Here is a 13,036-nt window from a genome sequence, read left to right as displayed (position 1 = left end):
AAATGCAATATGAGATCAGAGATTAGATTCTGGACCACAAAGAGGAAACCAACAGGACAACTGACGAAATTGAAATGAGGTTTATAAATGAGTCATTAATTACCTGATAATTACATTATACTCTTGTAACATTTTAACATTAGTGGGAGCTGGATGAAGGATATATAAGAACTTTCTGTACTATTTTTAAAACTACTTTGTAAATCTAAAATTAGTTCAAAATAAAAAGTTTTAAAAATGTAGTGCATTTCCAGGCACTTGAGCTCAGGTAAGGCGTAACTACTCAACGGGAAGTTATAGAAGAGATTCAAGCCATAGCCAGGTGGTTCCAAGACATAGCTTTTAAGATTTCCTTAAACTATGAGATTTTTTAAAAAAGAGTGTTAACAGAGTTCTTATTTTAAAAGATGAATTATAGCATCCCAGCTAAGCTTTGATCTAAGGCTAATCCCCTTGAATTTGTGGAAAGTGAAGTTAGACAGCTCAATTTTACTTCATTTCAGCAAATAATGAATGCTGCGAGCATCACAAAAACGTGTTATGAAATATTTGAATTAGTTTACATTTCATTTCACTTGACTTTAACTTCCAAGACTTTAAATACTTGTGAACAAATTTATATTCATGGATGAGCTTTCAGCCATACTCCAAATTCTAAACTACACCATATATTAACACAAAGGACTCAAACAATTCAAATCAGATGAAAATTATATTCTTAAGTGAAGAAAAGCAGATTTTAAAACAGTACATGCAATATGACTTATTTTTTAAGTAAAAATATATGTATGGGAAAGAGCCTAAAGTTTCATATGGTAAAATATAGAGTGGTTAATTCTGGGTGATTGGAAATGAGTGTTTTTTCTTTGCTAATCATAAATTTCTAAATTTTCTAAATAATTATAATACTTAATAATCATAAAACAATAAATGTTTTAAAAAAGAAAGCAACATAACAATTTTCCAGGTCTCTGAACAATTAATAATGAATGAACTGGTCCAGACAAATGGATGTAGCCAAATATAAAATATCTATACTCCTGACAGTCATTTATGTTAGGATGACTGCCTAGAGGCTGCCGATGTGATAAATGAATTTTTCTCCTATGGTCACTTCAGTTAAATATGTCAAAAATTACCCAGCGAAAAAGTTTAAGAACTTGCAATTATTAAGCTAACAAAGTCACAAGAAACAGTAACATCTTATGCCTGATTTAATTTTCTAATAGTTTTTTTTTTTTTAAATGATGAGAAGATGCATTTTTTTTTTTTTTTTAGAGAGAGGAAAGAGATATATGTATTAGGTTTTTTTTTTCCCCTAGTATAATTTCACTTTATGGGGCATATATTAAAGGGTTAATTTAGCCCTGCTCTTTAAACTAGTATCCATCTCCTAGTGATTAGACACTAAGGCAGTACTCCTTAAATTTGCATCTGAACCAACTGGGGGATTCTGATTCTGTAGGTCTGGTATGGGATTTCGATTCTGCATTGGGGCTTTGTTAGAAATGCAGAATCTTGGACCCTACCTCAGATCTACTCAGTCACAATCTACATTTTGACAAGATCCCCATTTGACTTATTTGCACATTGGGTTCTAAAGAACTCAACATAGGCTAGTTCAATTTTTGGTTTCTATGATTTTCTATGAAAATTAAGTAATATTTTTTAAAAAATTATTGAAATCAATGTTGCTGCTAAACTGTTAGCAAACAACACAACTTTGATTTGTAAAACTATTTTTAAATAGTTAAAATATTTTCCTTAAAATAAAATTTCTTTGATTCTCAGGTGACTTTACAGTTAGTTCTTGTTGACTTATTCCACCTTATGCTAAGTGGTTTGTGTAGCAAATCAGATGTATTCACTTCCCCCTGCTTTGTCTCTCATTTGAGAAGGATTATTTCAGAATCCATCTTTCTACACTCTACTGATATAGAGGAGGACCTTTCACCTTTTAGATGCTATAATGATAAGAATATAAATGGGATTAAGGGGCATAGTTACAGCATATCTTTGTTTCTGATTTACAATAATAAATGTTTCTAGAGCTCTAAGACAATACATTAAAAGCAAAGCGAATGGAACCCATGGGTAATTTGATGAACTTAGTATTAAAAGAGAAAATAAGAGTGATCACCCACAAGCCACTAAATTATTTGATAAATCCAATTTTCTTTATAAATGACAGAACTTTTCGATTCCAGAAAATCGTTGTTTCATTTGAGCAACAGGCACACCATGGCTGCCATATCAAAACTTTGGACCTGAACAATTCTGACATGGCTGACTATTTTTCTGAACATTTTAATAGTGAACTGCTTAGCATTCTACCTATTAGGGGTCCAAAAATAAGTGATCATGTGGCTAAGTTTAATACTGAATTTCAGTCTAATAAACACGGTCAACTCTGATAAATTTTATTGGATCACATTAAAACCTGGGGAAGTCATTCTACTACTATCTTCATTACACTTTAACCTTGATCTGACACTCTCACTCCAACCACAATTTCCAACAAGATATATTAAGAAATTGTTTACTTACAAACTCTAATATAAAACAATTAATGCCTATTATAAAAATAAAGAAGGGCTCACTAATATATTTTAAATCAAACTACTTTTTTTAAGCCTAAGAACAAAGAACACACTATTCAATGTAGTCCCATTAGATATGATCGATAAATTGAGTCTGCACATTTGAAAATGCAACCATAGAAAATGAAAAGAGAAAGTTGTTTTCATAGAGTTACTGTAGTGTCTGCTACAGTTTAATGTATCACTATAAGATACATAAATTACCATTGCTTTCAGAATAAAGAAGGACTTGGAAGAAAAGGGTGAAATGAAAGTGCTTTTCAAGTCACCATCTACTCCCATAAAATAGCTGCTGATGAAGAACAGAGTGAGACCTAAATCTTGTCTTTGGTCATAGAAAAAGTACTCATAAACTTTTCAAGCCTAAATGTATTTTGGTTATAATGTTAACCTTAAAGGGAAAGTCATACCAATAACATCAGCCTGTGGCCTAAAGATTTTTTACTGTCATTTTTAAATTTATGATATATTTCATTTAATTTCAATTAGTCTCTGAAAATAAAAATTTTACCTTCCCTAAATATTATATTATCTAATCTACCACTAATCATTTTTTCATAACCACCATTTTAGATCAATTTCCTGAACTACTTGCTCTTCACAGACATTAAAATATTAATATTTAATAAGAAAATTTTTGTAGTGAAAAGATATCTGGATTGATCAAAGTTTTGTGCTTTTCATATATCATTTTATTTTTTGATTTACAAAGGTTTGTGGGTAAATTGTGCTTCTTCATTTTTATAGGACTATATACTTATATATAAACAACGTCTGATCTTTCATATGTTTCTAGGTATGGTTAATTGTTTATGTTCTCTAAACTGCAACCAAAACTTTTACATGAGGGCTATAAGTTGTGATATTTTAGATAATAATTTCCAGTGTTTTAACATAATGCAAAAGAAAACAGTCATTCCTTTCTATTCAAAATAATATTGAGTGGAAAAAAAACAAGTCCCAGAAGACTGGGTACAATATGATACCATCTTTAGAAAGCTCAAAATAAGCAAAATTAAACAGTTTATTGTGTTCAAAATACATTCATCTGTGATAAAACAATAACACAAAAAAAGCATGAGCAAGATTCAAGATAGCTATAATCCCCAAGGGGTAAGCATGAGGATGGGATAGGGCAGTAACACACACGATAGGTGCAAGTTATTGAGATGTACACACACACATGCATGCACACACACACATGCAGATGTTCCGTCATAAATATTACTTAATTTTTAAGTGCAAGAAAACCAGGATGTTTAGACTATTCAGGTACAAACTGATGAAATTTTAGGAATTCCCCTCTTAAGTGTGGTACCATATTGTTGTAAAAATACTGAGAGCATTGTGTCACTGTATTTTATAATTTATGGCAAAGATTTAGTGATGTTCTTCTGAGCTACCTAATCATTTGGCAATATTAATAATTATTTTAATAATATAATTTTATACATTTTATTCAACTCTTTAAATGATGATATAGAGAAAGACTAGTAGTTTTAATTAATCAATAAGAATAAAAAGAATCTCAGATTATTCTGCTCATCTTCATAGTTGGTGTTATATGGTCATTCATTGTTGGTGTTATATGGTCATCCAATGAATGCATTATTTCTAGTAGATATTTCTAGAATTATGATTTTGATTCCAGAGACTAGGTGCAAGTGGACTTTGATCTCCATTAAAGCCTGTAGAAAGGGCTTCTACTCCTAGTAAATCAATAGTGTGGAAAGCAAGGGCTAATTATTAGATATGAGAGTTTAGAGAAAAGAATAATCTCATTAATATTATACTGTACATCTCACTCTCTCCTAGATTCCAGCCTGCCTAGAATTTCAATAAAATTCTAGGCAGGCTGGAATCTAGGAGAGAGTGAGATGAGATTAAGGTGCACATTCTTTCATGTTTATAAAACATTATAAAACCATTCTTTGATCTTTCAAGAGATGGAATATTCAGCAGGGCTAGCAAAGGCTCACTTGGGTATATTATAAAACAGCTCTTTTTTTTTTTCTTGCTGAGTACTAGAGGGACTAGTTGTAGCAAGATTAACAGAGAAGCTGTCTAGGGTAGTTGCAGCAGGACTGTGCTCCTCACCACTAGTTGTATAAATAGTTGCCATTACATTAAAAAAAAGAAAACTTCTCTTTGGGACTTGTAGAATACTTTTTGAGTAAAGAAAAAAATAAAACCTACAAGTTAACTAATTTGAAACAAGTTCTGAGGGCTTAGTTTGAATTTAGATAGATTACTTGAGTCGAAAATAGAATTCTCTCCCCTTCTCAAAGAGTCTGTTTAACTCAGCCAATCTCAACACATAAAGATTTTAAATGAAAATGCAGAACTAATTTAAAAAAATTTAAAAGTCCTTCAAAAGACACCTTGAAATTCTTTGAAATAAAGTTTAGTATCATGGAAATTATTTGAGAAAAGCATAATTAGCCTTGGACTTAATCAAATGAAATAATCAACTGAACTTTTTCATATTTGGTCTCACTTTTAATTTCACAGGAAGAACAATCTTTACAGTACCTGACGAGGGGTTCTTTCTGATTTACTCCTGCACCATTCCCAGTCTGAAAGGTCTGGTTTCTGACTCTCTTCATGAGAAAGTCTTCTTTCTGGCCCTTCCAAAAATGTGGTTTCTTCATAGTGAATATCACCTTCTGTTTCTTTAAGGAGCAGTGGATCAACGCCCTTTTCATTGTAGGCATCCCGTTTAGCTTCTGAAATATCAGTATTAGTGCATTTGTTGATGCCTTTTAATGTGGAGCTGTCCAGAGAAGGCATAGTGCTGATTTCCACTTTTATGGTATTGAAGACTTTATGCGTGTCTCTCTGAGAGTCTTTTGTAGTTTTGCATTCATAGTTCATGAGATTGAGAGAGGAAGTAGAATTTTCTTCATCATCATAGTAATCTTCATGTGCTATTTTATAAATTCCATAACTTTGTTCGAATGATAGATTGAATTCAAAGCCTCTCCTCCTGACTAAGTAAAAACAAAAACAATAGTCCATGGTTGGGAAGGTAGCTATGAACAACAGTTAAACATACATTGTAAGTAAAATTAGGAAAGTGCACTTAACTGATTACTATGACTATCAAAACTATATTTACTTCACAAATTCAAGTCATCTCTTCACTCTAGGCCTAATTTTTCTCAGTTGTACAATGAAGGGCTTTAACTGTTTACAATTCCAAAAACCCTGCGGTCTTTAAAGCAGTTTTATGTAACAAAAATTTAATCATAAATTATAAAACTCTCATTGTAGCTTTTTCAGTCTTCAAATTATCTTTATATTTCTTTATTTTGGGATAGAATATATTGTTCATAAATTTTATTTTGCTTGAAATTAGTTATTAAGTAGTTTTTAATATTATGTGAGTTATTCAGCTGACAGTACTGCCAAAAGATATAACTGCTTTAAATATTTTAATGTATAATATTCCTGACATGTTTATAAATACATACATTAAAAATTAGACATTGCTTCAGTAGTTTTTAAATTTTTAAAAAATAACAGGTTCATTTTTGACAAATAAATTTGTAATGAATTATTTTAAAAATCAATAGATTTATATTTCTGTGAACTGAAGCATTTTGTAACATATGTAAACCTGATTAATTACAAGATAAATGTAGCAGGAGTGCATAAAACTTTTTATTTTTTTTATTTTTCATTTTTAAAATTTTTTTAGGAGAGGCAACCCTTGGTTGACCTCACAGATTGCAAGGACCTTGTCAGCTTACAATCCTTTATTTCTTACTTTTTTACGCCTACAGCACTTGGTCTTCCTAGGTGGTCTTCCATCTAAGTACTAACCAGGCCCGACCCTGGTTAGCTTGCGAGATCAGACGGGATTGGGCTTGTTCAGGGTGGCATGGCTGTAGACAAAACTTTTCATGGTTTAAGTCAGGTGAAATATGATGGTATCCTAAATATAGCATTACTAGTTGGTGGCTATAGTACAAAGTTTTATTAGAATAACCAGTGAGAATGTTAACAGAAAGTGATACGATTTTTTTATGTAAATGTCATTAAATACTAGATAATTTTCATGTAGTAAGTTATAATCAGATGGTAGACAAAATACAATTAAGTGTTTCAGTTTTCATCTTTCAAAACGTTGCTCATTAAAAAAAAATGTTCTACTTGGATAGTTCTGTGTTTTGTAGAAGATACTGAGCTATCCTAGTGTTATTCACATGCTGATTTTATTACTGAAAATTTCCCAGAACTGAAGATTTAGAAACCAGTTCTGCTGATTGAGAAATGGAATTTATAGATATACTTAATTATTTGAGCCAAAACATTTATTGAGCTAGAACATGAGAATTTCTATTCAAAGAAAATGGAAAAGTAGAAGCAGATGTTAATATTTTATACAGTGTCTCACTTATACATCTACTTACTTTTTTCTAGTAATATAGTCCAGTAAAATTAAATTAGGAGTTTTGACTTTAACATTGTAAAAGTCAAACAACATTGTAAAAGCTGAAGGAACTAAAAGGATGTTTTAGTTATTGGTGCATTTCTCTTTTCTCTAAAAAAGATATAAAGTGACAAATTGTCAATTTAGGGGCATTAAGCAAATAAAAACTGTTATAAAATCCCAGGTTTTTCATATAACAATAAAATTGATGTTTGTGGCTATATATTTTATTAGTTGAATATTATAGCTATGAAATATACAAAGCAAAAATGAGTAATGTTTTCGAAGGAGTTTTCAGAATGTGTCGATGGAGAATCTGTCTCCATGTCATGAGGTACAAGAGGCAGTCTGAAATAGGTTATGAGAAAAAAGTGGAATTGTGATAGAGTCCATGGGGAAATAGAGCTTCCAAGGGCCAAGTTATGCACATAGGTCATTTCATTTAAGACAGCAATAACACTACATAATGAAAAGCTTATCTGTCCTACTTTACAATTGAGAAAACTGAGGCTGATAGAGGAAACCAACCTAAGATTACTTACCTGGTAAAGAGATATGAATTTAAAGCTAATTGATTCCACATTTGTAGTTATTGGTCTATGTAAAATTGCTAATCAGACACATGAGAGAAATATGTTAATGGAAGCAGAATGTCTCAGATGTGCTGTCTTATATTAGAGGAAGTACTTTAATTATGAAGTATAACCCATAGAAACATATCTTTAGTGACTTTCCTTAACACTAAAGATAAATTCTGACTGAGGTAACTAAAGTAAACAATATAATGTTTTAACAATATAACAGAGTTGACAGAGTTTGACTAAGAACTTACAAAAAATTTAAAAACCATCAGAATGTAGTTAGGATATTTTGAAGTCTGTAGTACATTTATGAAAAAGAAATAGAATGCTGTATTTATTCTGTAAAGGAAACCCCTAGATGATTAGCTTTAGTCTTTTGCTTTAAGTACATCTTGATAATTACAATTATAGACATAAATAATTATATCAGCTTATAAAAATAATTCCTTTGAGTAATATATCACCAGACACTCTCATTTTGTCAAAAAATGAAAACTGAAAATCTGATTTTATATTAAATATTTAACTATTTAAAAAAGGAAACATCATGTTATGCAAACAAAATGAGTCAGAAAATCTTCTGGTCATTTGAAAATATTTAGACATACTAAATTTTAAATGGTAATAATATGTGGAAAGTGACCAGTTCCTGATTATTCGTAAATGGTTATAAAATGTTTATAAAATAATACTGTTGCAGAATCAATTCAGAATATATTTTAATGTTCTCCAGTTTACATTCCTAAAGTAGTCTGTTATGAACTATTTTCATTTACCCTTCTCTGGTAAAGAATAATATACTTGCTTATTCTGAACAACAGATAATTAATAGGACAGTTAATTCAGCATACAGTAATGCATTCATAGATTTATTAGATGATAGACCATCATGTCTTTTTTCTAGAATGACAAAATAATATTCTTTTTCTTCCTGGCAGAGTCAAAATATACAGGCCATTCCTCAGCTCTCCCTGTCTCAGTATGGGAACAATTACGCTCTAGTGAGTTTTGTAATTGACCCACTCCCATTCTACATATACTCACTAGAACATACTTTTTTTTTTTTTTAAGTAAATAGCATGGCTAGATTCATACATAACATACATTAACAAACTCTGCCAACTTTGTCCTTTCTTAAAACTCATGTGTTGCTGGAGGGGGCGCATTTTGTGTGTTTTCTAAAAGCAGAGGTATATACTTAAAATTTGGGAACTGTTTTCAGGCACTTTTATTGCTTACTCTGAAGACTTTTCAAAACCCTGGAAAAATACAAGCAGCAAAATAATGAAAATGCTTTTCTTTACTGTTTCATTAAATAATAATGCACTATAATAGAATGAGTTTTTAACTCTTCTGAGAGTGCATCTTTTTTTCAGATGCAGGCTTTTCAATGTAGACTTGGATTTATTTTCTACCCTGAACTAAGAGCTGTGGTGGATATAACACCTAAGGGCCTTTGTTGACTCAAGCTGTTTTGAATAAACTCTTCCTCTTCCTTTTTTTACCTAAAGTAATTATACAATGTACAAGCACTTCACAGAGTTGTTTTAAACCTGCCTCATTTAAAACGTCCTACACTGAGCTAAGAATTGTTTCACATTATAATTTCTACCCTCTATTTACCATTTACATTTGTCTTTGGACTCTACATTCCCTACTCAGGCAACTTCTCAGTAGACCACTTTTCTGTATTTGACTGCATGCAAATTGCTCCTAACTGCTACTACATTGTTGAGGACTTACTTTTTTTCCCATCTGATGCCATTGCATATGCATCCTGCTTACAGTTGATGATGCAGCCACAGGGCAAGTGGGTCCAGCGTTTGGACAAGACAAATACAGGGGTTACAGTGGTAGCCAGGAGGGTTAGTAGAAAGCTGAGTGTCTCAAAGGGAAGGCTCTGAAACCCCACCATGTACTGGACCGCCATGTTGATCTGCAAAGGCAGAGAACTTCAGACATGTTCCACCATCACATTTTCCACTTCCCTGGGCCTTTCCCCCACGCATGCTGCCCCAGCCCCTTTCACTAGGCCTCTTTGCTGCCTGAGAGCCAGAAGCTCTGCTTCTGGGCTCGTGACCTCCGCTTTGCTGGTGAACAACTAGGATTCCCTGGAAGGAGGCCTGCTGCTCCAGGCAGCACAGGGCTTGAGGGTTTTTCACTCCGAGTGCCTGGTCTGTGTCTGCTGCCAGCTCAAGCCTCCACCAGAGAAGCACAGTCCTCAGAGGACACAACTAGGAAAACAAGCAGGTGTCTGTGAAACCTGAACCTAGTACTCCAGATGGCCCTTTGTCACATCCCCAGACCCTCTCTTCTGTCTGGGTGTGCTTGTCCATATCAAGGTGCCACCCCACCACCTCTTACCTGGGATCCTTCATGGAGGCTTGAACAAAAGCCTGTTCTCTCTCTCTCTCTCTCTCTCTCTCTCTCTCTCTCTCTCTCTCAGACTCTCCTCTCTCCCTGCTAGGGATGGGCGTTGCATCCTTACCAAGTAGGAATGGAACCCAGACAAGGGGACAACAGAACGTTGGGTGTAGGGGAACACCTTTTTATAACTACCGCCTTTTCTGAATACCCCCAGATTCCGCTATGAGAGAAGACAACACTCTTGGCCAAGACAGCGCTAGGAAAACTAAGTCTCTAACTCCTGAAAGCACTCCCCATCCACTCCCCAATTTTGAAAGAAGCACTAAGCAGCAAAACCTTCTCTGAGATTTAGCGCTACCCTTTAACTGCCTTCCTACAAGTGCGTCTCTAAAGCCGCGAGATACACTTGGAAGCGGACTTAACTGCACGTCTTTTGGTAACTCCAAACCAGGGACGCTGGTCCCAACACACTCACACTGTCCGGCACACACACCCGCGCACTGTGAGCGACTGCACTTTTACCATCATGGGCAGCCAAAGGGTGACTTTTGTCAGCGCTAGGATCAAAGAGAAGCGCTTCTGTGCCACGCTCACGGTGAAGCTCCTGGTGCCACATAGAGTGCCCCGGTTCTCACTCCTGCAGGCTGCGGCCCCGTTGGCACCGCGCTCCAGCCCTTGCCCCACTCCGGTCCTCGGGGGAGGACCCGGTCCAAACACGGTGTCCGAGCTCGGGGAGCATCCCGCAGAGCAACGCAGGGCAGGACCCAGAGCATCATCTGGGGACAGGGAGAGCACTCTCTCCCCAGTTGGAGGGGTCCCAGGAGTGGAAGCTCCACGGGAAATTTCCTGGTAGTTGGCGTAGAGTCTCAGTGGCTCCTCCGAACACAGCAGTTGGTGAGTAAGCGGGACCGAAAGGCCAGCGAGGAGTCCAAAAGCCAAAATGTACACAGCGAAGAGGAGCAGCACGTAGGAGCTGGAGCAGTCTGCCAGGCAGCCCCAAGGCGTGCGCACAAAGGCGCCCCAACCACACAGCGGGAGCGTGGAGAGCAGCAGACTGACTGCCCACAGGGTCAGCGCCACGCCGAGCACTTGCCGGGATCTTCTGGAGGCTGCCTGGCTCCCTACAGTCCTGCGCATCGTGTAAAAGTTGTATGAAACTAGGAGAGTCGCCTTCAAGTTGCTTGAGAGGCCCTGCCATAAATACAGTAAGGCAGAGGTGGTACACAGAGATTGGAAGTAGCCAGGGACTTCGGTTAGCCACTGCAGAAACAGGAAGATGGTGACCGACAGGACGCTCATGAGATCATCCCCAGACCAGGAAGCCACAAGCATGGACACTACAGTTCTGTTCTGCATTTTCAGCAGGGAAACTAGTGAATAAATGCTGCCTGCCAGGGCTGCAAGAGTCATTAAGCACGTCAGGCAAAAAAGGTAGATATTCAGAGTTCCTGGCGGATTTAAAAGGTCTGTCGAATTATGATTTTTTTTCCATAGGCTAGAGTCATTTGTTAAGTTACTGAGAAATGCAGACATTGTCCTAGGTCAATATTTAATTTCCCTTTCAATGAGTCTGTAAATATTCTCAAAATAAAGCAAGGCTATTAGTTGCAAATCAGATCTCATTTCTCCTTCCAAGTTTCCCTCTAGATATTCCCCCATCAGTCGAGCAGAAAATGGTCAGGCATGTCTCCTTTAGATCTGACTCAACCCATTTTTAAAATTGGGTTCCATTTAAAGCATCTGCAAGAAACTTTTCACCATTCCAGTTAAAAACAAACCAAAAGCTCCTTCCCAAAACCATCAGGTTTCAGGCATGAAAGCAAAAGCTCTTCAGGTAGATTGAAAAAAACAATGATGTCTGGATCCTTTGGGTCCTTCTTATGGAGCAAAGCAGCTTGTAGCTTGAGGTAATCAAACTATATTCACTTTTTAACAGCAGTAAAATGATGCATTTGTTTCCAGAGCTGGATTCAAAGGCAGAAAGATTATCGGGTAGGTTTCAGCTTTGCTGGCATTGATTGGGGTGGGGGGTGGGGGGGGGGCAGGGGAAGGTCGGAGGAGAGAGAGAGAGAGAGAAATGAGAATGAATGAGGAAGGAACAGCTCAGCTCCTGTCTGAACCGCTGTCCTCTTCAGTCAGCCAGTGATCCTCAGAGCTGCAGGAAGGAGGAGTCAGCTCCAAGCAAGAGAGAAGCAGGAACAAAAGGGAGGGGAGTTCAGTGTGTGAGCGAAATGATGTACATCTTCTCAGCCTGCCTTGTTCGAAACAAGAAATAAGGTCCTTGCTAAGCCTTCCCCTTTGTTTTTGACATATAAAACTAGCCCAAATACTAGCTCAGGTTTGATATAAATGACAAATAGTTTGAGAGATCCAACCTGCTGCACTAAGGGACTGCTTTAATTCATATCCAGACCTCTCTGATTCGTAATCCATTGGAAGAAGAATATTATCAATGCCATTTTTAAAAAGAATAGGATACTTGCTATGTTATATAATGTATATAATTTATATATATATGTATATATAACTGTGTGTATATATATCACAATAATCATGTATTTATGATCCTCATTACAAGTAAAAAGATTTTGCAGAATCTTTAGGTAGAAGCATACTAGCTTTAGAATGTAACTTTTCTGTCAATGTCATCAAGTCAGCAAGATATCATTTGAATAAATATTCCTCATTGTTAAAGTCAGATGACATTATACAGGGCCTAAAAGGGAGGTTGCCCCACAAAAACATTTTTAGCCAGAATATCTGGGGTGTTGCATAGAATAACAGCATCTCTGAACTCATTTTAAAAAATGTCAGTTTTGCCAGATGAATGGCTTAGCAAAGATTTAACTGACAGCAGTAGTTCTGGTCAGCTATTTCCCAGGATACTTTGGCTACCCTAAAGCATTCCTCTTTAGCTCAGCCTCATGACTACGGGTTGCTTCCCTCCCCCACCACCCCCCACCCCCACATACACAGAGTATTGGGGTCTAAATGGAAGCAGAGGAAGAGAAAGGAGAAAGTTGATTTGGTAATGATCTAAATGAATGGAAGTG

General features: G+C 35.8%; 1 protein-coding gene and 1 pseudogene across 1 annotated transcript in view; both read right to left on the bottom strand.

The window, feature by feature from the left end:
• GPR149 (G protein-coupled receptor 149) overlaps positions 1-11,939 on the bottom strand; it is a 48,069-nt gene extending 36,130 nt beyond the window's left edge. Inside the window, exons 1-3 of the mRNA XM_039857771.1 lie at positions 10,506-11,939; positions 9,360-9,552; positions 5,133-5,590 (exon numbers count right to left, since the gene is read on the bottom strand). Coding sequence (XP_039713705.1) covers positions 5,133-5,590; positions 9,360-9,552; positions 10,506-11,516 — 1,662 coding nt within the window. The 5' untranslated portion in view covers positions 11,517-11,939. The remainder of the gene's footprint in view (positions 1-5,132; positions 5,591-9,359; positions 9,553-10,505) is intronic.
• Positions 6,377-6,495, bottom strand: LOC120599058 (uncharacterized; annotated as a pseudogene).
• Positions 11,940-13,036: the final 1,097 nt, after the last annotated feature.

The sequence above is a fragment of the Pteropus medius genome, unplaced genomic scaffold (genome assembly GCF_902729225.1).
Source record: "Pteropus medius unplaced genomic scaffold, Ma_sr-lr_union100, whole genome shotgun sequence".
NCBI classification, from domain to species: Eukaryota; Metazoa; Chordata; class Mammalia; order Chiroptera; family Pteropodidae; genus Pteropus; species Pteropus medius.
Note: the sequence above shows the minus strand (reverse complement) of the source record. Positions and strands in the feature narration are given on the sequence as shown.